We start from the raw sequence: 24,361 nt of genomic DNA, 5'->3' as shown, positions 1-24,361 counted from the left end.
TCTTCCCAAAGGCAGCCGGGCGAACGCAACGTCAGCCGGCAGCTCTCACCGGACGGGACTTTGCCGCCGATTGGCCAACGGGCCCGCCCGTCTCCCCAAGGCCCCGCCTTCCGTTTTACTCGCGCCGCCAAGCACGCACCGCCCCCCACCCTCGTCTCCCCGTCTCCCCCCCTTGCCCGCGGTGTGTGTGCGGCGCGGATTCGCTGGCGCCCCGGCCGCTCATCCCTCTCCGCCAGTCAGCGCCGGCCCCGCCTCCTTCCCCGCTCACCCCTCTCCAGCACAGGAAACACCCTGCCCCATCGCCGCCAGCCCGGGGCCGCCGCCGCCTTCCATTGGCTCGCCGCGCTGCCCATCCGCCATAGCCCCTCCTCCCCGGGACGGTACGCCGCGAGGCCCGCCCTCCACCACCTGATTGGCTCTTTGTGGACTGACCGCCGTTTCCTATTGGCTCCTCCCGCCGCCACTCCAGCCGGCTCCCCGCTGCCCCCCTTCGCCCCGCCGGCTCCGCCCCACCACCGGCCGGGGCCCGCCCCCGCCGCCCGCCCGCCCCTCCGCGGGGTCACGTGATGTTTTCGCCGTGGTGCCGCCGAGGCCGCCTGCGTGAGTGCGAGTAGCCGGCGGGAGGGCGCGGGCGGGGGGCGCGCAGGCAGGCACCGCCCGGCACCGCCCGCTCCCCATGCGCGGCCCGCTCCCCCGCTGAGGGCGGATTCCCGCTGTCCGCCCACCCCCTCCCTCCTTTCCCCCCCCCCCCCCCCATCCCCGTACCCCTTCCCCGGGCGCTCCGGACCCTGCCTGGCCCCTAAGATGGCGAGTGGGATGAATGGCCCGGGCGGCGGCGGCGCGGCGGCCGGGGCCGGCGAGGAGGAGCCGGTGGCCCGCCACACGGGAGGCGGAGCCGCGCCTCAGCAGGAGCCCGGCGTGCCGGCGGGCGAGGGGGAGCCGGCGGCGGGCGAGGGCGGCCGCTGCCCGTCCCCTCAGCCCCACCACCTGCTGCTGCTACTGCGGCGCTCGCCCAGCGCCTCCCTCTGCCCGGCGCCGGAGGCCTCCCCCGCCGCCGGCCGCCCCGCGAGCCGAGGCGGGCAGCCCCCCCCGGCGGGCCGCGGCCTCCCCCCGTTCGCCGCCGGCGAGGACGTGAGGAAGTGCGGCTACCTGCGGAAGCAGAAGCACGGGCACAAGCGGTACTTCGTCCTGCGGGCCGAGAGCCACCTGGCCCCCGCCCGGCTGGAGTACTACGACAGCGAGAAGAAGTTCAAGAGCAGCTTGCGGGCGGCGGGGGCCGGCGGCGGGGCGGCCTCCCTCTGCTGCCCCCCGCCGAAGCGGGTCATCCCCCTCTACCAGTGCTTCACCGTCAGCCGGCGGGCGGACGCCAAGCACAAGCACATCATCGCCTTGTACACCAAGGACGAGTACTTCGCCATGCTGGCGGAGAACGAGGCCGAGCAGGAGGCCTGGTACCAGGCGATCAGTGAGCTCATGAGCCAGAGCAAGAGGGGCTTCCTGGAGCAGGAGGACCACGCTGATCAGCAGGTGGACGAGGATGACGAGCACTATGGGGCCGCCCTCAGGCCCGGCACCGTCTTCAAGGAAGTATGGCAGGTCAACGTTAAACCCAAAGGGCTGGGACAAACGAAAAACCTTACTGGAGTATATAGGTTGTGCCTCTCCAGCAAGGCCATCCACCTTGTCAAGCTCAACTCGGAGGTGCCCTCCGTCCACTTGCAGCTAATGAATATTCGCCGCTGCGGGCACTCGGAGAACTTCTTCTTCATCGAAGTGGGCAGATCTGCCTCCATTGGACCTGGGGAACTCTGGATGCAAGTGGATGACTCGGTGGTTGCCCAGAATATGCATGAGACTTTTCTGGAGACCATGAAAGCTTTAAAGGCCTTTGCAGAGTTCAGGCCCCGGAGCAAGAGCCAGTCTTCTGGTGGCGGTAGCGGTACCAATCCTATCTCCTTCATCACCACTAGGAGGCACTTGGGCAACCTGCCCCCCAGCCAGACGGGCTTGCAGAGGAGATCTAGAACTGAGAGCGTTGCTGGGGGGACTCCTCCTACCACCAAGAGCAGCAACTCCTATCGTTTCAGAACATCCAGCGAAGGAGAAGGAACCATGACTAGACCTTTCAGGTCAGTGACTGGGAGTCTGATCCACCTGAATACTGCAAGGATGAATTTGGGCCGGCAAGAAGGGAGCGGAAGGTATGTGAGAGCCGCTTTCAGCTCATCTTATCACACCAGGTCTGCTTCGCTGCCTGTTTCTCATTTTCCCTCCACTACAAGTCCCATCAGTGTTTCTTCCAGTAGTGGCCATGGCTCTGCTTCGGACATGTTGACCAGGCCATCTAGCTCATCTGTTTGTGGTTCCCCAAGTGATGGGGGATTTATTTCTTCTGATGAATATGGCTCCAGCCCTGGAGACTTCAGGTACTTTCGGGTCAGGAGTAATACACCAGATTCCCTGGGAAACACACCACCTATCAGAGAGGAGAACTGTCTGAGTGAGTACATGTCCATGAGTAAGCAACAGGCAGATGATGGCTCAAGAGATGATTATATGGAGGCTGACAAGTGTCTCAGGAAAAGAACTTACTCTCTAACAAAACCAACTTCTGTAGCAGTGCAGCAGAAGATGACACAAACTACAGCTTTGTTAGATGAAGATTCTGCAGGAAATCAAGGACGATTACTTTACTCTGAAACACCAAAATTGAAAGATAACCATGAATCAGAGTACAGTGATGCTAACCTTGATTCCGTATGTAACCAAAGTAGGAGTAAAGCCAGGGATGATGGCTACATGCCAATGATGCCAGGAGTCGCATCTTCTCTGTCCAGCAACAGCGATTATTTGCCAATGACTCCTAAAAGTGTGTCTGTTCCAAAACAGATTAACAATTCATGGTCACCGTCTCAGGTTGACTCCAGAGGATATATGATGATGTTTCCAAAGGCTAGCTCTTCACCTGTACGAAGTCCTTTAACTGGATTTATTTCTAAAGGGAGTAATGAGAAGATCATAAACAATGAGTATATGGATATGTCACCTGGTAATTCAGCTCCAAAGCACCCCAGTGATTCAAATTATATTCACACTGCTTCTGTTTCCAAAGGTTTCAGTTCGTATTTTTCTTTGCCCCGAAGCTTTAAGGCGTTATCAGGACAAAATGGTGACAACAGTGAATATGTTCCAATGTCTTCACCTGGAAAACTCTTGTATGGTGGACCAGAAAATGTAAAAGGGGTCAACAGTGAGGCTCTGGCTAATGGCATCTCTAAATCGCCGGCGGTGAAAGGTTCAGAGGATGCACTTGGGCAGAACAGGGCTACCAGGCCCACAAGACTCCCCCTAGGTACAAGAGGGAGTAATACTATCCCAAGGATGTATGATCGTACAGTTCCACCTGAGCCAGCGAGTCCCGGTGAATATATAAATATTGATTTTAATGAAAAGGCAAGTAATACACCATATTCCTTATCTGCAGAAGGATCGCCGTCATCTCTAGGCTCAAGTAGCGACCACAGACAGTCCCCGCTTTCTGATTATATGAGTGTTGACTTGGATGTACAGTCACCGAAAGTAGCAAAGGAACTGTCCAACTCTCTAACAGATATTTCAATTTATGCAAGTTCCAGTATTCCTAGAAACCAACCAAATCCTGACTACGCTAGGCTTTCATTTGGTACTGCTTGTGTTAGCACCGCAAGCAACAGGACTGATGACTACACGGAGATGACGTTCAACATGGCAGCAACACCACCGCGGCCGTTTGCTGCCGAATCTGATGACGGTGTAAAGATCGATAGCCCTTCTTCCATAGTTAATAGGCTGTGCATTGTTGATCGATATGCTGGTAGCAGTAGCTTCTCTGTTCCCAGCTCTGAACCTCCTATGGGACCGAAAGTGATTCGAGCTGATCCTCAAGGCAGGAGGAGACACAGTTCTGAAACGTTCTCTTCTGCCGGGACTGTGACCACCTCCTCCTCCTCCTTCTTTACTGATAGTAGCAAAAGACACAGCTCTGCCTCATTTGACAATGTTTGGTTAAAACCAGATGAAAACATTTCTGATGGTCAGGAAAGCAAAATGTCCAGGGATACCTCAACTGGATTTCAGAACGGCTTAAACTACATCGCTCTGAATTTACGCGATGATCCTATAAGCTGTGAGGCGAGTACGACAGCGCCAACTTGCCATCTCCAAAATGGTACTTCAGGTTTGGACAGTGGAGCTTACGTAAGCATAGATTTCAGCAGATCCGATGGTCTGAAGTGTAACGCTGCGAGAAAAGGTTTGTAACTTTAAAAGCACTTTCCTTTCATGCTTGCTTAACTGTAGGATTAGGTCCTCCACCTAATACTAAAATGAAGTCTCTGGAGTGGGGTAAATGTTGTTTGTAATCTTCTGGTACAACCAGTCTTGTTGCAGCGCAGCATCCTAACTGCTGAACAGAGACGAAAGGGGACATGGTCCTTGGCCTAAAGGATTTATGTGACTCTTCTGGGCTGTTATCAAACTGTCATCTGCTTTGTTTTTTTTATAAAAGAATCTTGCTAGTATAAACATTAATCGTATTTTATATTGTGAATTCTTGTCCTGAGGTTATGGTAACTTTTTTTTTTCCCCCTTCACTTTTGTTTTCCTCTTCCCTTCTTATAACTAGATGACTCTTCACTTTTTTTTTTTTTTTGGTGACCTTGATATTTTGTAATTTGTCATGGATAGGGAGGGCTGAAAATTGCTAAACTGGGTTCAGACATCCAGATTTGGGCGTTAGATCGATTTCTTTCAATAAATGTGGATGAAATGGATGTTTTAGAGACTTTTATGTGCATTTATTTAGTTTAATCTTATGTGGACAGAACTCAAGTTTTTTCCCTTGAAGGTTTGGTGTGTGCTCCTTTGAACTCTGGTCTACAAAGTATCCCTGTATCCTGTGGAGGAGCCGTCTCCTGGTGGCTGGGCAGGGTGGTGGGGGGCTCCTCCAGCCCTTGCCCTCCACCTTCACCACCTTCCAGGAGTGGTCCAAGGGCTTAGCAGAGCTGTAACCCTTCGCTGCTGTACAGAGGGATCTGCCTTTTGTGTGGTGGGTAGGGAATGCCTGGAATAGAGGCAGAGCAGGCTCTGAGGGGTGTCTCCCAGGTCTGAAACTTCCGACAGCAGGCTGCTAGCTTTCAAGTCATCCGTGGTGTCACCCAACTTAAGGTAACGTGTTGAGGTGTGCGTAAAAAATAAGGGTGTTGGAGGTGGGGAGGAAGAATATGTGAAAGAGGAGGGACGCTCCTATTAGTATGATAAGCTCTTTGCTCTCATGGGGGGAGCAAAAAATAGTACTGAGCTGTTGGTAGTATTATTGCATGTCCAGGCGCTGCATTGCACCGTAACTTTGGAAGTATAATCCTTATTTCGGTATTAGTGACCCACTGAACTCCTTATAGTAATTCACCCACTCGGGTAGCAAACTGTACGTGTTGGAAATGATGTTTTCCTCTCTTTGCAAATGTATGTGTAGTCAATAATTGATGAGTACTAAGAGGAAATATTTAATCGCTGTTGGACATTGATATTTGTCTACTTCTCTGTCAACAGAGAAAGCAGTAAAGGGGCAGGCTACTGCTAGCTTTTATATTTTTAATTGCAATCTTAAACACTGAAATGATAGGGTTTTTTTCTAGTTTTACTTTAAAACTAAGTGTCTAAAGGCAGAAGGTGTATTGCAGGAGCTTAAAATTTTGTGGCCTTCAATAGTGGAAGGTATAAGCCTGACTCAGCTCGCATGCCATTTGAAGTCTGGCAGCACTGCTTGGGGCTGCTCAGAAATGTGTGGTTTGCCTCAGTGGTTTTTTTTCCTCTGCTTTGTTTTGTTGGTTGGAATCAAATTTAGAAGACGTTGAAAGTTGCCAGTCCAAGAAGCGCTTACTTCCAAAGTTAGTCTTTCAGCACTTCAAAGATTTGTCTGCTAAGTCAAAGGCATACTGATTGCCGGAACTGATTTGTAGTTTGGGGGGTTTTTCCTTCTTTTTTTTTTTGTTTAGGTTTTTTCTTTCTCTTTTTTTTTTTTAAAAAAAAAAAGCACCCCCAAAGACAGCAGAATTCCTATTTGATCTTATTCCCCTCATATGACTACAATCAGTGTTATAAAGTAAAATTTCTTACAAAATGGAGGGAAAAAGCCCAACAGATTATTTCCTTTCAGCTGTACTGTAAATATTACGATTAAAAATATTTTTCAAGAGCTAGTGTGTCTAGAAATAGTGCTTATGTGAAACATTTTGCTTACTGCTGCTACAGCAAAATATCTACAGCCCTGTGCTTTGGGCTTTCCCCCTCTCTATTACAAGCTGCAGAGGGGCAGGAGACTTACAGCTGCTGATTTTGCTGTGAATTGACGTTTTCTGGAAATGAAACATGCATTAAAATGAAGTGAAAGAAACTCTGTGCTAAAACCATAGGCATTGGCAGGAAATTAGGTATGAGAATAGTAAGAGCTTAGGTTGGTGGTTTTTTTCTAGTCCTAAAAAACCCCGCAGAATTATAAAACACTGCTCCAAAACAAGGCCTAACAGTTTTCTATAAACACAGCATAAAATATTTCTGGTATATAGTAGGAGGGCAGGTGGGGTGTTGACATTGTTCACTTGTAGGTGGCTCGTGGAGGGGTGAACAGATTTCGGAATAGTCCAGGCTAAAAGTAGCTTGCCAGGCTTGAATACAGTGGTGTAAATTGGGGGAGTATATCCGTTTCTTAGGAATGACTTTAAATTCTTGTTTGTAAAGATACCAGTTCTCCTTCACGCCCTAAATCGTGTCTCTGAGCTATAGCAAGCATAATTTTAGAAGTCTGTATTTAAACAGCTTATCAGTTTCTACTGCCATAAAGCTTTTATTTTAGTATTTAAAAAGTTTTTCTGTAGTTCAGAAAATCCCTTTCACATTCTATTGTGAATAGTGAAAATAAAGCTTCACTCTTAGACCTGAGGAGGTGTAGTGTGCCTATGTGTAATTGAGATTTTTATTACTTCTGGAGACTTTTAGCAGAACTGAGCGCTGTCTTTTCTTTCCCTCTACGTCCCACTCTTTCGGTCTCTTTGCCTGAAAAATGCTCTGTGGTTAAATCCGTTCTTAAGAAAAATGTTTAGCAGATGTGTTTACCCTTTCTTTACTGCCTAGAGCGGAGCTATCCCGTATTTATTAAATACTATCAGGTAGAGAACTTTTATCTCTTCTTCCTCAATTGTAGTTTTACTGGAAGGAAAACACTTCTCAACCTCGGGTTGTTTGCTTTTCTGTTTTGTTTTTGTTTGCTTAAGTGGAATACAGTGTTCTGTGAGTCAGCTGCGCTCTCTTAACTGCTGAGGGTGGGAGAGTGACTTCCAATGCATCACTGCCCCCTCATTGTAATTCCCGAACTACTTCTGGTTCAGGTTCACTGATGTGAATCCAACTTTTTTTTTTTTCTCTCTCCTCCATTCATGACATAGATGGAGGAGGGGGAGGGCACTGACTTGAAATGGTAAATAAGCCTGACCTGTTATTAAACTTTTATTTTAGGTTTAGGCAAAGTCGAGCTCAGGTTTTACGTTGATAATGATGATGATATAAAGAATATAAGGTTCTGACTTCCAATGCTCGAAGTTTAAAGAGGTCATTAGCAAAACAGTTTCATCACAAAATTGTTACACAATATTGAAGCAAGCGGTTTGCAGTTTTGATTACATGAATCTGAGTCATGAAATTTTGTGCTAGGAGTACAGAACACTAAAGCTACTTCAAACAGGGCTTAGCTAATGTATACCTTGTTATTGGACCTGGTAGAAACTGAGGAGGATAATGAGAATGGGGCGTTAATAAACTGCATAATGGGTCCTGTATAATGCAAGTTTCTTCAGACTTAATTAGAAATATTAAACCTGCAAAGATACCCCAAAACCAAAACAGACTGTTCAGAGTAAATGTAATGTTCAGTTTAGTACCAGCCCACCTATTTTACACCCACTCTTTAATCTTACCTCTACCTGACATTCTAACACTATGGTAAGATATTATTTCAGAAGTTCTCTAAAGTGCAGGATTATAATTTAAATGTTCCTCACCTTTTTAATCTCCCCTGCGCTAGCCCAGGCGAGAGTGTTGTGGACATTTCGGGGAGCTGAGAGGAAGGAAAACAAGTACAGCTGTAAAGCAAAACCTGTGTTCCAAGTTGTCCAGATCCTTTATGGAAACTTGCATATTTCAAATGCAAAATCTTGAAGAATGTAACAAACAATATACACTCTGAGAAACTCAGAAGCTGGAAGTTTTAGCTGTTACTAATATAGTAAATTACAGTGTACGGGATCCCAGGCAAATAACTGCCCCTTTTGGTTTCAGACTAGTGGTTTTTAAATGTTTGCTTGAGACTGAGGCTGTGTTGTATCGGCAGAAGACTGAAGGCATGGGCCCATGTGAAAATAGCTCGCAGAACCCTAGTGAAGCACAGCCGAACGCTGCTGCTTGTCCTACATCTTTGAAGTAATGCCGGGATAATAATTCTTAAAAAAAAATACAGCAAACAAACCCAAACCATTTTAATCGTGCTGTAACAGATGCCACTTTAACAGTCTTGAGTGACTTACAGCTATGCTTAAAAATACCCAGGGTAACTTTCTCAAGTAGTATATGAGCTGCTGAAGGCAGAACAGATTTTTGCCGTGCAGCGTGGGAGTGAGCTAATTATGACATATTTGACCAAGAATCAGTTGGGTTTTACTTGTGCTTGGGTGAGAAACTGAGACAAGAATGTTCCCCTGCCATTGAGAGAGAACGCTTACTTTAGTCAGTGTTGAAATACTTTTGGAAATCAGCTTTCCAGACCCTAAATCCATAGTTGCAGCTATGGTCGTATGTGTCTCTCTTGGAAGTCTGAAACTTTCTGCCTGTAGGTGAAAGCACCGCTGCAGGGGGCTCTGGGTGTAATCTGGTACCGGTTCAAACTGCCTTTTTCTTTTTCTTTTATTATTTTTGTAAGTCTTTTGGTGAAATCTTAAATGTGCTATTTTAACTTTCCCTCTAAAACTTCACATTTTCCCGTCCTGCCTTCATGTCCGTCCCTTGTGGCTTTGGGTGGTAGGTGGGAGTAGCAGAAGGTGTGGGTGCTCACCCAGTCCTTCCAGTGTCTGTGTTCCAGCCCAGGAGTACTAGGGTGGTTTGTCACTTCCTATTTCTTAGGGGCTTTTTGTATGTCTGGTGGCATGTTAGCAGTAGGTAGAGTGTGTTTGGTTTTTTTTCTTTTTTCTCTGCATACACTCATTTTTTTTATGAAAGGACCTTTAAGTTTTCTTCATATTCATCACTGGGGGGAGGGTCTATACCTTGAGGTTTTGGATGGTTCTAAAAAGAGCTTACAGTACTGTGTTGTACCTTGGTGCCTGTTTGTGTGCTCTGTTTGTGGATCTGTGGCGCTCCCAAAAACATGCTGAATGGTGTCCAGTATGTTGATTGCCCTAACAAGTTTGTTTTTCTGATCCGAAGCGGGAAACAAACTCTACAATTTTATTTTAAGAACTGTTGTGATCAAATGTGGCATTCTTCAACTCAAAGGAAAATGGAGTGATAAAACTAAAAGGCAGGTGAGAGAGAGAGAGAGTCAAGCTTTCTGGAGCCTGGGGATGTATTATTACTGCTGTTTTGTCCTAAAAATGCAGCATTATCTTATGACTCATCCTTAAATGGTATGTAATGACTTGGCTGGAGAGCTGTCCTATGGCTCACCCTTTCTTGTGACTTTTTTTCGCGTTTAGCTTTTGCATATTAACAACAATCCAACGATCGAGTTGCAGTGTTGTCTTGCAGGTTAAAGCAATGGCTGTTCGAGTTTTAATCGAGCCCTGCATCTCTGTAAAGGTCACTCAGCTTAGGGACGGTTACGATTTAGTTGAGAACCTATAGGGATTTGTGACATACTTGAGGGCAGTGGGGAGACAAAGGTAAGTGAGCCTGACTCATCAAAAGCATTTTGGAGGTGTTGCTGAGTATCTTATCTAAAGGATCTTGAGCATGTAAGTGTTTGGATTTGTGGAGATTTTGCTTCAGGTGTAGCATTATCCCAAGAGCAGCAGTGTACTACAGTGTTAGCAAGAATTTTCTGCCCTGGTTAAGTAATGAGCTGTATCTTCAGGGGCAAAGGTTGCGTATTTCAAAACATTATTTTTCTGTTAATTTATCTGTATGGCCGGATGCTGACAATTCAGACTGCTTCTGTGTGTGCTGTGTGCCAGTGATTAGTGAGTTAAGTGTAAGGTCTAATCTTTTTTAATCTTCTGAGAAGAAAGGGTTTTTGAAAGAGACGGCTTATGCTGAAATTAATACAGTTGAGGTTTGGCTATAATTCCAAGGTGATGATATAATTTAATGTGACTCAAGAAAATTGAAAACTTTTAAATTGCTACTAGAAGATGAATAGTGCTTGTGTTTGCTGTATAGCATATGCATGTTATGAACATATATAAATATCAAATTGAATTATTATTTAGGGCATAAAATAGGTAAGAATAGTGTTTCCTTTTTGCTGGGGCATGAAAGGCTCATAAATATGCTACCTGCATGGAGAAAGGTTTCCCTTTTAGTAGGACAGGATTTTGTGGAATGACTGAGAATACCAAAATGTTTGTTGGTTTTTTTTCTTTTTCTGAAAATGATGGGAAATAATACCAAAAGGTGTGCAAGAAACCTGGTAAAATTTGCTTCTAAATTTGAGGCACTAATGAATGATACCCTCCTTCCACAGGGAATAGTGCGATTCTGTTCCCATACTCATGCCAAGCCAGCTTGCTTTATTGTTTATGGCTCTTGCTGAAGAGCTGCATTTGCAGTATAACTTTTTTTGGTGCTGGATAGCCTGAGCCTGAGTCAGTTTTTGGAGAGTTCTTAGTGACAGTGAAGCAGATGCATCATTAGGTAACAGAACCTGTTGCATACTAGACCAAGAAAAACTATAAATGTGAGCCATGCGATATCTTATTTGTATGAAAACTCTGTTTAAGCTATTGACAGGCATTAGTGTTTCTGTAGTTATTGTGTCATTTAGACCTTCCCTGGTCTAAGTCACCAGAGCCTGTTTGTGGCTGGGTTGGCCAAGGACATTGTTCAGCACAAGGTGGATGCACGTAAAACTTCCATCAGTACAGATGAAGGAACGCGCTTTAAGTTCTGCAAGTCTAAAAGAATAAAGTTTCTTAAGTCTAAACCAATATGGCTTAAGGGGCCAAAAAGATGCTGTTTGCTGTATGGAATTTTTTTGTATTAGTCTGCTAGAAAAAATTGTAAGCTGTTTGGGTTTTCAGTAGTAACATCCACTGTTCAAACTTACAGAATATTTGCTTTTTGTTCCATGAGACACTTTGGGAGGTATTTGCCATCTATGTTTAATTCTGTGGTGTTTTTGGGGGGTGGGTGGGTCTTCTGTTTGTTTCTAGAACAAGGTGTTTTTAAGTTGCAGGTTATGGTGAACAGGAAATCAGTTAGAAATGAGTTGGAAAAAATGAACAGATTTGATCTTGAGGTCATTTGGACAACATTGCAACAGTGAGGCTGGTAACAAGAACTTGTCGCTCCAGACGCCATCTCTACTCGTTGCAGAACCTGAACAGGTAGGCAGGACGGAGGTGCCCTCTACCCTGCTGCAAATGTAAATGTGTTGGTCCCCATCTGAAGGAGCTTACAATTTAAAAGATGAAACTAAAGAGATGGATGAAACTTAATGTGCTGGGGTGGAGAGTCTGATAAAGATCAAGGCTGCTGCCATTGGCAGAGTGAAGATAAGAGTCGGCCTCGCAGAGAGATAAAAGGCTCCTGAGCGCGGTTGCAGGAGAGGAAGCTGGTAGAGGCACTTGGAAGGGAGCGATGGAAGGTAGTGAGCTATAAATACAGTGGTTGTAATGGTTTAAATGACTTGAAAAGAATGAGGTAAATGTCAGAACACTGGCCAGGATATTAATCTTGGTAAGAGGAATGTGGGCCAACATGTATCTCCAAGTTAGGAGCATGTCCCAGTGTTTACTTCTCCCTTTTAGATGTGGAATGTGATGATTTATTTTTTTTCCTTTTTTCTTTCTGTAGGTTTTCCTGCAGTCTTGTGGCTGATAGGTTTGGTGCAAGCAGAGGTGCAGGAATGCATACGGGAGCCTAGCATCACCCTGTGCAGCATCCCATGGCAGCTAATGTCCCATGGACCTGCATCCTCTGTTCTTTATGAGACTTGGCTCCAGAAGCAGCGAGGGTGATGGTGCTGCCTTGGCGTTACTACTGGTTCCTTCTTGTTTTTGCAGGGGCTTTTTAGGTGGCATCTCTGGGACCCAGGCGATGTTCTAGCGTTGTGGAGGAGGCAGCAGCATGGCTTGGGAGATACATTCACCTCTAGGGTTTGTAACCAGCGTGTTGAGCATTTGGAGTCCAGCTCTGAACAGAGAGGTCTAATGGCACCCACTCACAGCTGCGGCGGTGCTTTGGCTGCTTGAGAGCAGGCTGTGGAAGCTGGAGTGCAAAAGGATAGCTTTGACGGGAGAAGGTGATTTTATTTCTGTGTCGGTGGATCAGGTTGAACAGACACCAGCGGTTGTGGGTGAGTCTGGAAGTGGTGGCAGCAGCCAGGCTTGATTTGCTGTTGACAGTGTAAGTGATTGAAATATTAATGCTGATGTGTTCCACAAGGTAAACACTTAAACAAGAGTTGCACACTGTTGATTAAAACTTGTCTGTGTGTAGACACAGTTCAGCTCTGTCCTTCGTGAGCTCCTGAGCTGCTCTGGGAAGCTGAAGGCCCTATCCTTGGCTCTTGTGCACGTGCTGTGATTTGAGAAGACCTCACTTCACGCACGCAGTGCAATCTGAACCCGCATAAGCCAGGGGCCTGGGTATCCTCATGTTAATGCAGACTCAATAATGTGATAATTCGAAAATGTTAAAAATTGATGTGTGCTGCTGCTGTGTGTGGTAGCAGATAGTGGCTGATGGCGAAGATTTTATTTATTTTTTTGTGCAGGCACGCGTAGGCATGTAGTGACTTTTTGCCTTTGACAGTTGCTTATGGCAGCAGAGGTGAAAGAAAAAGGCAGTGCTGGATGTGTTCAAATGTGGATGGCTAAAGTGGTTGGGAAGAGCAAAGGGATGAATTGGAACAGGTGAAACTTTCTGTAGAAAGGAAATATCAGGGAAGGTGACTTGAAGGGTGGGGAGCGGTTTCATTAGTCATGAGTGACACCGTCCTTTCTGTTAGTTGTTTATAATAGTTTTTCTCATTCAAACGGGAGACCTGTGCCTGCAAGCAGACACCGCCCAGCAGAGGAAGAGCAGGGCAGGCGTATATAAAACTTCCCCACAAACATTCACCCGGACTCTGATTTCCCCCCCCCCCCCCCCCCCCCCCCCAGCTTGGGGGATTTCCTGAGCCTGATGCAGTTTGTCTGTTTTATAATCCTTTATGGATCTCTAATCCAAGTACTTTTCCAGTCTCTCTTTGATGCTGTGTAAACTCCCTGTATCCCCAGCAGCCGGCGGTCAGTCAGCACCCGCTGCGTGCAGGCCTCTCTCTATTTTGGACCCTGCTCCATACCAGCTTTGTCTGGCAGCCCCTCGTTTGTCTATTGGAAGAGATAACGAACCCTATCTTTTCTCTCCACGCCACTTAGAATTGTGTAGATGCTGTATCCTCTCCTGCCATACGCTTAGCCAGTGTGCTGTCAGTGGCTTCCTGTGCTGCACACAGCAGGGACCTGAGGTATAATATTTATTTTTTAATTTCCTGATACATCCTAATACTTCTCTGCAGGCTGAAGCGTCCCTGTTACCTGGCTGTTCCTCACTGTGAAGCTGTTTCATACCTTTCATGAGTTTTTCTGCACTACTTGGAAACTCTTCCAGTTATTCCAAGTCTTTTTTGGATGAGGGCACCAGAGCTGTGCGGGCTGTTTGGCCCCGCTGTTTGACACAGCTCTTTCCTTTCTTATTCACTTCCCAACAGCCCCTTAAGCTCCAGTTTGGGGCACAAGCACGGGCAGGAAATACATTCCTCCCTACCGGCACTTCAGGGCTCCTGACCTTTGTCACGAGAGCAGAGTGGACTGTGGCAGGTGGTATTGTCAGAAGCCACACAAACAAGACTATTTGATTTATTTTTTTTGGCTAAAATTTACCTAAGTTTTCTGCAGTTTAGGAGGTCAGTCGTTGTATCTTACACACTTGCCGTAAGAGTGGTTTTCAAAGCAGAACTTCTTTTCATTCTTCTGCAACATGAAAATCTGAAATTTTGAACTTGTGTGTTTTTAAGTGAATTTTTAGTATTGTCTCACTGTATTGCAATAGAAATTTAGTTTAAAAAACAAAACAACAACAAACAAAAAAACCCCCCCAAAACGCCCAAAAAACCAAACAACCAAAAAAACGGAACTGAAAAAAACCCCAACAGCTCCTTGTCAAGCTGTCCGGTGCAGTTTGAGTTGGTGCGAGGGCCCTGCCAAAACTGTGCGCAGGTTTCCTAGTTCTAGGAATAGTATCAGTAAAAGAGATGAAATTAGGGAGTGTGCACGAGGCCTTCCTAGAAACAACACTACTGTTTGTTAAAACAGAAAAAGAAGCCCCTGTTGCAAGAGATAAGGCATTTTGGCAAAGTGAATAAAAATGATCTTAAAGCATGGGAGAGGTCTTTTAGCTCATGAAATTGCTAAGCACTAAGAATAATGGAACCACACTTTGAATTAACAACTGCGGATAAAGATTATTTGTAAGAGTAACTTTGTCTCCTAAATTTTAGAAATACAGCTTGAGGAGGAATACAGTTTACTGGGGTGTGTCGTTACCAGTGGCTGTGTTTATCCAATGAAAAGTGAGTCATGTAACAGGTTTTTTTAAAACAAGTTTTGCTTTTTTTGCTTGTGGAAAGTCAGTAAAATTATAGGTACAAAATACATTCGTTAGCTCAATTTGAGCATTGTTAGTTTGTTGTAGAATGAAGAACGTGCGTGGAATATGTGTTTAATGATAAATGTGTGTTTAAGACACTTCCCAAACAAGGATGCCTGTCTGTGTCAGGGCCATGGTTGTGTTCCCCAGGTGCAGTGACTGTGTATGCAATGGCCACAGCAAACATCACCGTTTTTCTGATTTGTATTTGTAAACTTGGTGTCTGGGTGTGCAAATTAAGAAGGAATTCTACTTTTCTCAAATAACACCGCATGCCTCTAGCAAGGTCTAAAGCTGTGCCATTAAAAGAACTTGAAGAAATAGGACGATGATGTAGGATAGTAACTATGTATCTGGTGAGACTGGGGGGGAAATCTCACTAATTGGTGAAGAATGTGTTTGGGCAAGTTACCTCCCTCCCCACCCGCCCCGACCTGCGTGCCATGTGAAAGGCTTGAAATGTAATACGCTGCAGTCCTCCTGCCCCGTCCCACTGGCGCGAGCAAAATGCTTTTGGACACACACGTTGTGTCCCGAGGTTGTGCTGGGATCTGGCGCTTTCCTGAACAACAGGAATATTGTGTGGCCATGCGCGCAAGAAACACTAGGGCTGTTCTGCCGCTTCTGATCTGCCTAAGTCGGATTAATTCCGATTTCCCCCTAACCTGAAGTTCAGGAAATGGAGAACTTCAGTAGCGTTCTCCAGAAAGCATTTAACTCTCTTAGTCTTTGACGTGGATATTTTAATCATTTAATTATCTTAAATTAATATCTTCTGTAAGCAAAGCTTTTATCCTTTTAGGAATCAGTTGCAGAATTATGTCAGTAAAAGCCTTTCCTGTAAAAACAGATATTATTTAGGATGGATTTCTTTGAGAGAATTAGAATATGTCTGCAATGTTCTTAAAACCTCTTGGTTTGTTTCAAAGTGGCCTGACTTGCATGACCTTAAAAATTCAGATGCAGGAAATGAAGTGTAAATTGGATATATTCTCCTCTGATACATTTTCAAATGGAACACGCTGGGTTTGCAATCTAATGAATTAAGACTAATGTAATCCTTTGCCCCTAAGTTTTATAAAACTATAAATTACTTTCGCATACAAAACTTGCAGAACGCTTTCTCAGTGTGTTCCTTAATTTCAAAGAAAACATTTTTGAGCAATGGCATACTGCCATCCTATTTTAAATATTTGCCCTCTTAGTTTCTCTTCTGCCCTTGTGATCCTTTTTGTCTGATTATTCCTCAGAAAGATTTGAACAGCTGTGTCTAGTTTTATAATCCGATCCTATCTTAAAACAATGAATTTAAATAGAATTGTGTAATGAAGAGAACGTTGTTTCAATTTTCTAAACTTTGCTTATATATTTTGAGAGGTGATCTGTGAAAATGTTTGGATGCTTTCTGGACGCATTTTCCATATTAAATGTTCACAGGAAGTTGAATTTGTGTTCTCAGTATTCTGAAGCAGTAGAGCTCAATTTTGAGTAAAGGCTGAAGCTCTTCATGGAGCTGAAGTTGGAATAAACAGAAAAGCCCAGTGTAGGGTGCTATGAAAACTACTTAGAACAGTGTATTTCTAGGCTGCTTCGAAAGTGCAGAGGTTTTCTGAGTTCGGGTCTTAGCTGCTTGTTTTGTTGTAACCATCGGTTATCAGATATTTTTTTTTTTTGGGAGACTGAGCAGATTTTCTTGGAAGAGCTCATGACAGTCCAGGAACAGCAGCGTGTTTACACTGCAAGTGAAAGCTGTCTTCAAACTTGTCATGTCTGATCTGGCCACTGAGTTTCATTTGGTGGCATTTATGTTTTGAGAACTCCAAGGGACCGATGGGCTGCTTTGTGAGCATTGTTCCTCTCTTCCCAGCTCATTCACCTCTCATAATTTGTTTTCCTTTTGGAAGAGTTGTTTCATCCATTTCTCTGACAGCTTCCTTTACTGTTCCATCAGTGTTGAGTCAAATACATTTATGCGATATCTCTAATGAAATGCTAATCTTTTTATTGTTGATCAGAAATTCTCGTATTTTTACTATTAATGTAGAAAATTGTTGGCTGATGAATCTTGAATTATGAAGACCAAAATAAGATCATCCAGCTTCACAGAAACTGTTGTTTTCATTGAGCACCTCACGTCCTCCCTTAGTTTACCTTCACCTACTGGCTAGTCAAAAGGTGGAAGAAGGTCAGATGTGGGAGAGAAGGGCCACCAAGGGGCTTAATGCATTGCAACCTCGCTAAATAAACCCAGGTCACTTCCTAAGGATTCCCATCCCTGGAGGTGTTCAAGGCCAGGCTGGATGGGGCTTTGAGCAGCCTGGTCTAGTGGGAGGTGTCCCTGCCCAGGGCAGGGGGGTGGAACTGGGTCATCTATAAGGTGCCTTCCAACTCTAACCATTCATGGTTCCTATGGCAAGGAACAGCAGAGGTGGAAATCCACAAATTAGCTCCGGGTATCAGCAGCACAACAGACATTGGCCTTGTTCTCACTTACACTAAACCCATTTTACACCGCTTTGGCTAATAACTGTTCCTGTGGAGTGCGTGCATGTGCGGTGCTTTCACACAGCTGGTGCAGGTCCCTGTGTATGAACAAAACTCGTGCTCTGTTGGCACCGAGGCTCCTGCTCGCTCCCTGTGGGCAGCTGTAGCACCAGAATGTGAGAGACAGTGTGGTGGGTGGTTCAGCACAGATCTTCTGGGAAGATGTGGTGGGGGAAACCACGTCAGCTGGAGCTCCTACAGCTTCACAGTTGGGAAATCAGTATCGGGGCTGGTGAGTGCAGAAACGGTCCCTGGCTCCGCTGGAGAACCCCCTCACCCCTGGATGCAGGCTCTGCTGGTTGTTACATGGGATTTCTTTGCTGCCTGGAGGCTGGTGGTGGGAGAGCTGTGGGCCTTTCTGGCTCTGGTCCTGCTGTAGCGAGGAATGGACTCCTCAGTGTCGCCCTCATGAATGGTGGTGACTGCAGATGCTTTGTGGGAGGGATCTTGCAAGACCTCACTCTCCTCTTAGACTTCAGAGGGAATTTTTTTTTCATGTGATCAAGTTTGATGAGTTTCTTTTTGCTTTTTCTATCTGATACTGATAATGCATTCACATATGTGTATATGTATATATCAGTTTATATCTGTATATGTAGACTGCTTGATGCTTTTATCCCCCAAAAGAGCTGATGACTCAGGGCATCAGCCAGCTGTACTGCTCCAACTGCAATATTGAATTTTTCAGCTTTTAAGAAGGGGATTAGAGAAATGGTGACAACCGATAACTCCATGTCTGAGACTCAAAGCTTCATGAGACTCTTATCAGCTTGTAGGTAATGTTTACATGAAACTCCCTTATGTTTATTTACAATTCCCACAATTCTGTTTTAGCTTAAAAATGAAAGGGAAAGATGCTGAAGCATGGTTTGTAATCGTGGGGAGAGGGCAGGGACAAATTAATGAGATCCTGTTTGACGAGCAGTTTCAGGAAGAGGGGATGCTGCATGGGGGTCCCGAGCTTGCCTTTGCGCCGGTGTAAAACTCTGTATTTGAGCCAGGACATGCAGAGAACATAGAAGCTGTAGTGAAGCTTAGTTGAGGATGCTTTCTCCTGGTTTCTTGTAAATTAATCTGTGTTAGTCTGGGCTCTGATTGGAGTTACCTGGTGAGCTTTAGACTTAGTTATCGTGCTACCTTTGAATTATACCAGGTTTGTTCAAAGAATCAAAGTTACAAGTTAAGCAGGTTTTGGGTTTTTTTGGCTCTTAAGCTCTTCCCCTTCCCCTCAAAGTATCTTAAATGTAATTTGGCGTAAGTTTATGAAAGTTTTCAAAAAGTTCTAGGTACAAATACCAAGTTCTGCCATGTGGGATTGTCTGATTCAAACAACTGGGCCTTTGCTCTTCAGAATGTTTTGGGGATGTGCTTGGGGAGATTAGAATAACTTGTCAAACAGCTTTCAGGTGTGCCTTGTGTGTTAGGTGTGGAGGAAAAATGTCCTGACAAAAGCAGAGACAGTTTTTGAAGTTCCTTTTATGTAAGCTTACAGGTCCACAGCAAGGAAAGGGTGGGGGGAAGCTGGTAAATGTTAATTTTTACCAAATATAAGTTTAATATAGAAGCTTTAACTGTTTTAATGTTTGACTTGTCTGCATTGTTGAGGTGTGATTCATTGCAAGCTGTGGTGCATATTTTCATCCTTTGGTACGACAATAAAATAATATTTTTCTAAAGAGGAAAACTATTTCAAAAATAATAGCTTCGCTTGGCTTTTGTGAAAACAAAGCCATCACTAACCACATCACGCTCTGTGTGTAACAAGCAATAGCTTTTTGTAGTGATCTTATGATGTCTGTGAAATAATACCAATGGAGATTCTTGAGTTGCTGGGTGTGTTTTGGCTGCCTCTTCCTTGAATTGTGAAAAACCAAGTTACTGTATTTTTGAAATCACTACGTATTTGAAAAATGAGACTCAGCCACCCAGACCTTGGTGTGGGTTGTGTAGGGATGAAAGGGAGTTTCCCTTGAAGCCGAAGGACCCTTCTGTGCTTCTGCGCTGCTTCCAGCCCTGCTGTGGGCTTTGCTGCTCTGTCTCCGGAGCCGTGGGCAGCCTTTGCGGAGAGCTGGGCTGGCCCCGGGCGGTGGCAGGGGCAGGGCTGCTTGGTGCAGCTGGGCTCAGCTTGGGGCTTGCTTTTCTTCCTTTCTTTTTTTTTTGAAGGGAGAGTGTTTTTATCCGGATGGAAATCCGAACTTCTCTAACTCAGGGTGGAGCTTGTGTGCACATACTGTATGATTGGGTATGTAAGTAAACATACAGGTTTGCATTATTATGCATAATGCGCAGCTTCTTCAGATTGTCACATTTTCTTCAGCGTGTTCCCATGGTAGGGGCCGTGAAGCACTGTGCTTTCTTTAGCAATGAAATTTATCTGACTTCCTTGCGAACCTCTGTGGGCAAGCTCCAGACCCCCTTCTTTTGTTGAGTGGGCCACGCTGCCATCAGCGTGGTTTGTAATGAAGTATTCCCCATACTGCAGCTCTTCTCAATGGTGGTGAGACAGCTTGTACTGTGTGGCTTCAAGGGGAAAAAGTAGACTACGCTTCTGTATTTGATGCTTTCTGAAGACTAAATCTCTTACACTGGTGGTTGTTTCTCCATGAGAGCAACCTGCTGTCCCCTTCTTCCCTGTCGTGCCAGGAAGTGGATCCTGCAGACACATACCTCAAACCTTGAAGAGAAGGTGACCAAAGGCTGTCTTTGGTGACAGCCTTTGTGACTGGCAGTGCCCTCAGTCTTGGCTGAGGGGACAAAAGTGGTGGAAGAGGAGTCTGGCAGGACTGGGAGACAGTGTAACCCATGATTTGGCTGATAGTGTTCTGCCAGCCTGAAAATCAGTGTTCTGGCTGGCTCTGTTGGGAGCGGAAGGGGTTTTGTAGTGAGGTGAAAAGTGGATTTTTATACGCTCCTCAGTTTGTGTTCCCACCGCTGCAGGGAGTGTTTGCATCCCCTTCATCAGTTTGCCCTGTGTCAGGAACCTTTTGAGGCACTCTCACCTTGGCGTGTCCATGGTTAATTGCAGAGCTGGTCTTCTGCTTTGAGATTGCCCTCTCTCCTATTTCCATTTCTGCCTTGTCACCCAACTGTATCTTCCTGCAATACAAGGTTTTGGGGGTTTTTTTCCCCTCATTTTACTGAGCACTTTGTATTTTGTCTTTCCCGGTCAGTTTGAAGCCCCTGGTTTTTGCTGGCAGCAGTATAGATGGCTCTGCGGTAGCTTTGTGCTTTTGTACCGTGTGTGGCCTTTTAGTGAGACTTCCTTGAAAAAGGGAAAACTATACTCTGAGTTGTTTCTTATCATAACTAAATTAAGCTTTTTCCTGAAAAGTTGAGGATGGGACACGCAGCTGTCCTGACTTTCCGCTCTTGTTTGAAGCTGGAGTTGTGGGGAGTATTTGTATTGCAGCTCTGCACCTGCTATGGATGGGAGAATGTTCACCTGTGTGAGCAGAGCTGCTCTCCATCCATCCATCCATCCATCCATCCATCCATTGCTGCACGCTTAGGAACAGGCTCTGCTCTGTGCATTGCTTGCCGCACGGAGAGGATCGAGATCTTGTTAAATGAAATATTGATAGGGAAATGGGTGCTGGGTGGTTGTTGGCTTTGATCCTCCCCAGGGCGCGTGGGCTGGCAGCATGGTGCTGGCTCCTGCCTGGCGAACGCGTGGCAGCTCTGTGGTGGCAGCGGCTCCTCGGTGCCTGCTGCAGACCTGCAGATCTTCCCCATGGCTCGGGTTTTCTTGAGGGGTATCGCCTGGTGGTGCCCCCTCCTGCTGAGAAGGACCCAAGTTCTGCATTCAGTAGCTGTCACTTCTGCACTGGATAAGCTCCATGTATTCTCCTCACTAGAAAACATTTTTTTCCAATATAACTTGCATTTAAAATGTCACTGACTTTTTTTTTTTTAATCTTTCCCCCTCCTTTCTAGACTGAGTGCATTGCCATGGAAACCATTGTTGGAAGAGAAGACTTTTCTGCTGGTAACTCCAGAAACTGTGTGGTGCTTTTGGAAGCAAAGCTCAGCTCCAGCCGGCTACTTTCATTTCCACCAGCACGGACATGGACACACATCCTTTTAATTAATTTTTTTCATAGACATCAGCTCTCTACAGTCGAATTAATTTGAATTGAGATTTTTTTCATAGCTGTGCTTTGGTGATGGAATTTGGTCTTTCATGTCCTATCTATTTGGGAGGCAGTGTGAATGCTAATAGAAGATCCCTGTGTGCCCCTTTCTTCCTCCTGTCTCTCCCATTAATTTTTTTTTTTTTTAATTTATATTCTGAGAAGTCAAAGCTGGTTTCTGATTGTCTGTTTAACATGGGGTTTGCTTTTCTGGTACATTAACAAGTGGTTAGCTTAAAACATGTATTTTTTAGAAATATTTTGGCAGTTCAGGATTGTTTCAGGTGGCAGGAAGGAGGGAGGGAGAGGAGCATGTTGGCTTGAGGGGTGGATCCCACCGAACTGAACTGCTGGGAGAAGGACAGACCTCTTCTGCCTTTTTTTTTTTTTTTTTTAAGGTTTTGCTTTTATGGTACAAGAGGTATTTCTTGATCATAGGCTAGAATATTTTAAATCAAATGTCTGTCAGAGCTTAAACTGAATTTTTTTTCCGCTCAGAATTTTGGTATGTACAAAGTAGGATTAATGGGCTGGTTGTCTTGTAGGTTGTTTTTGTTCTTACCCTCAAGATCCTTGTTTATAAATACAAATTGTGTAAAATGAGGTTTTTGTTCATGCATTCAAATGGAGAACTGCAGAGTCGTATCCAGCGTTTGTGACTTCTGCATTATATCTGTCAGCTGTAGCTTTTTAAAGGGAAACCACCCTAATTGATCTTACTTTCAACCAAAGCCCCATTTTTAATTTGGGACTATTTTTGTTCTTTCTTCCTGGCATAATGGGGAAAAAAGTAAAATGTTGGCTCCTAAATTGTCTTTATCCCACTTACAGAAATGCGAACAATGACTATTTGACATTTTTTTAAATAAGCCCTGATTTTTCTACAACTTAAGTGCTTCACTCTTGTACTGAATTATTTTTTTTTGGTTGAAATGAATTTAGATTTTTAACACCGCTATGAACTTAAAGAGCATGACACTAGTCGTTGGTACATGCAATGTCTAACAGAAGGCACTGACGATTAATAAAGGGTTTAGAAGTGGTACACAAATCCTCATGCTGTACTGCACCACACAGCTGGTAATCCTCTACTTTGTATATTGTACAACTCATTTGTCAGGCTGCCTCGCCTCTAACGTACAACCTTTCAATTGCTCGTACAGTTTGTATAACAAATTAGACACTGTCAACTTGGATTGTTCGGTGATGTGTACCCAAATCTATTTTTGAGTAGTATTAAAATGTACATGTCACTAAAATACAAAGACTTATTTTTTGGGAAACATGGTACCAATCAGTTTACGCAGTGTCTAGTGACAGGAAAAACTGTTGCTACAGGGTTTAAAAGCACAGATCTGTTTTTGATTCTGGAAGAGAATTTTAAGTTGGTACAGTTACTTGTTGCTGCTAAACATACACTAATTAAAAATACGACCACTCTTACAGACCATGATACTGTCTTGCCATACAGCTTTTGTTTGGTCTCGTAAATTAATAATGCAATATGTAGACAGCTTTTTATAAAGCTTTACATTTTTTCTAAGAAATCAAAATTTGGATGACGATAGTTCTAAACATTTAATGTGAAAGGAAAAGGTTGTTTTAAAGAAATTTGTTACATACTTATTTCATATTAGATCCCTGAGGCTGCCATTGTACAATATACAGCACTGATTTAATAAATGCTGAATAAATAAGTAAATGGGTAACCTCAAGTATAGTGGTACAAATACTAATAGGTACGGCATAATAAATATGCAATCTTTTTGAATCTTTTAGTTTACAGCAACTAATTTATTCAGTATTGTGCTGGAAGAACATTTTCAGATGATGTAAAACATATCACTATATATACTACCTTCCAGCTACCCGTTTATGCTGCTGTATAGTACAAAAATACCAATGATAGAACAATGTTTGTCCTGTAAATTTAATTTGATATTGGACAGTTATTGTCTGTACAAACTAAAACATATATGGTTGAAACTGTTCATTATATTTGCTATTTCTGCTTCACAGATCTGTTTTAAAGTTGAGCTGATTGATCTGGCTTTGTCTTCCATTGTAAATATTGTTATGTTGTTTTCTTTGTAAAACACATCGCGTTTGCGGTTTTGGGAGACTGGCTTGAAGCTCTGTATAGTGTTTATATTTATCTGACTTGGCTTTCCATAGAGCTACTTGCAGTAAATACGTGTTCATGTAGCTCCGTGTCTGGGTTTTATTTTTAAACAAGCTTTTGGGTTTTTTCTGTCAGAAGTGCATTTCCTCCTGCGGCGGCTGCTTTCTTCTTAAAGTGGCTTTGTCACCCCGTGTCCCTGAAGATTTGGAGAAGCTTTTAGCATGTTTCAGGGGAGTGATTCCCAGCCTCTAGTTTTCTCTGCCACTTAGTGTAAAAGGTAACATACAGCAAAACACCCAGAAGTCTTTCTTTGTCATAGATTCATAGTGCTGGTAAACAACTGAGTTTCTGAATGAAAAAGAAAAATAAAATCAATGCCTGATACTTTCTGCTTTAAATGCAGAATACTCTGGCAATTTTTTGTTTATAACTTTGTCCGTGACTGGGTATGGAAGTTTCAGGATCAAAAAGTGCTACTCCTGGAAGGAATGCTTAGCAGTATAGCATCAAACAGGTTCCTGTCTTTAGAGCTCAGGGAAGAAGGGAACAAGTATGGCTTGTACTGTAAGTAAGTTTGCAGGAATACTTTGGTTTTGTATTAAATAGGTCTCAGTATGTAAAACCAAAAACC

At 44.4% G+C, this 24,361-nt stretch overlaps 1 protein-coding gene across 1 annotated transcript; it reads left to right on the top strand.

Annotated features, from left to right (window-relative positions):
- The first annotated feature begins 580 nt into the window (after window positions 1-580).
- IRS4 (insulin receptor substrate 4) lies at window positions 581-23,813 on the top strand. Its single transcript, XM_063346758.1, has 2 exons — window positions 581-4,291; window positions 21,412-23,813. Exons 1-2 carry the CDS (start codon window positions 805-807, stop codon window positions 21,414-21,416), a joined length of 3,492 nt encoding a protein of 1,163 aa, XP_063202828.1. The 5' UTR covers window positions 581-804; the 3' UTR covers window positions 21,417-23,813.
- Window positions 23,814-24,361: the final 548 nt, after the last annotated feature.

The sequence above is a fragment of the Chroicocephalus ridibundus genome, chromosome 9 (genome assembly GCF_963924245.1).
Source record: "Chroicocephalus ridibundus chromosome 9, bChrRid1.1, whole genome shotgun sequence".
In the NCBI taxonomy this organism is placed as follows: Eukaryota; Metazoa; Chordata; class Aves; order Charadriiformes; family Laridae; genus Chroicocephalus; species Chroicocephalus ridibundus.
This window is presented reverse-complemented; position numbering and strand designations above follow the sequence as displayed.

Coding starts and splice junctions, on each gene's coding strand:
- IRS4 (XM_063346758.1), top strand. CDS start 805: ATGGCGAGTGGGATGAATGGCCCGGGCGGCGGCGGCGCGGCGGCCGGG.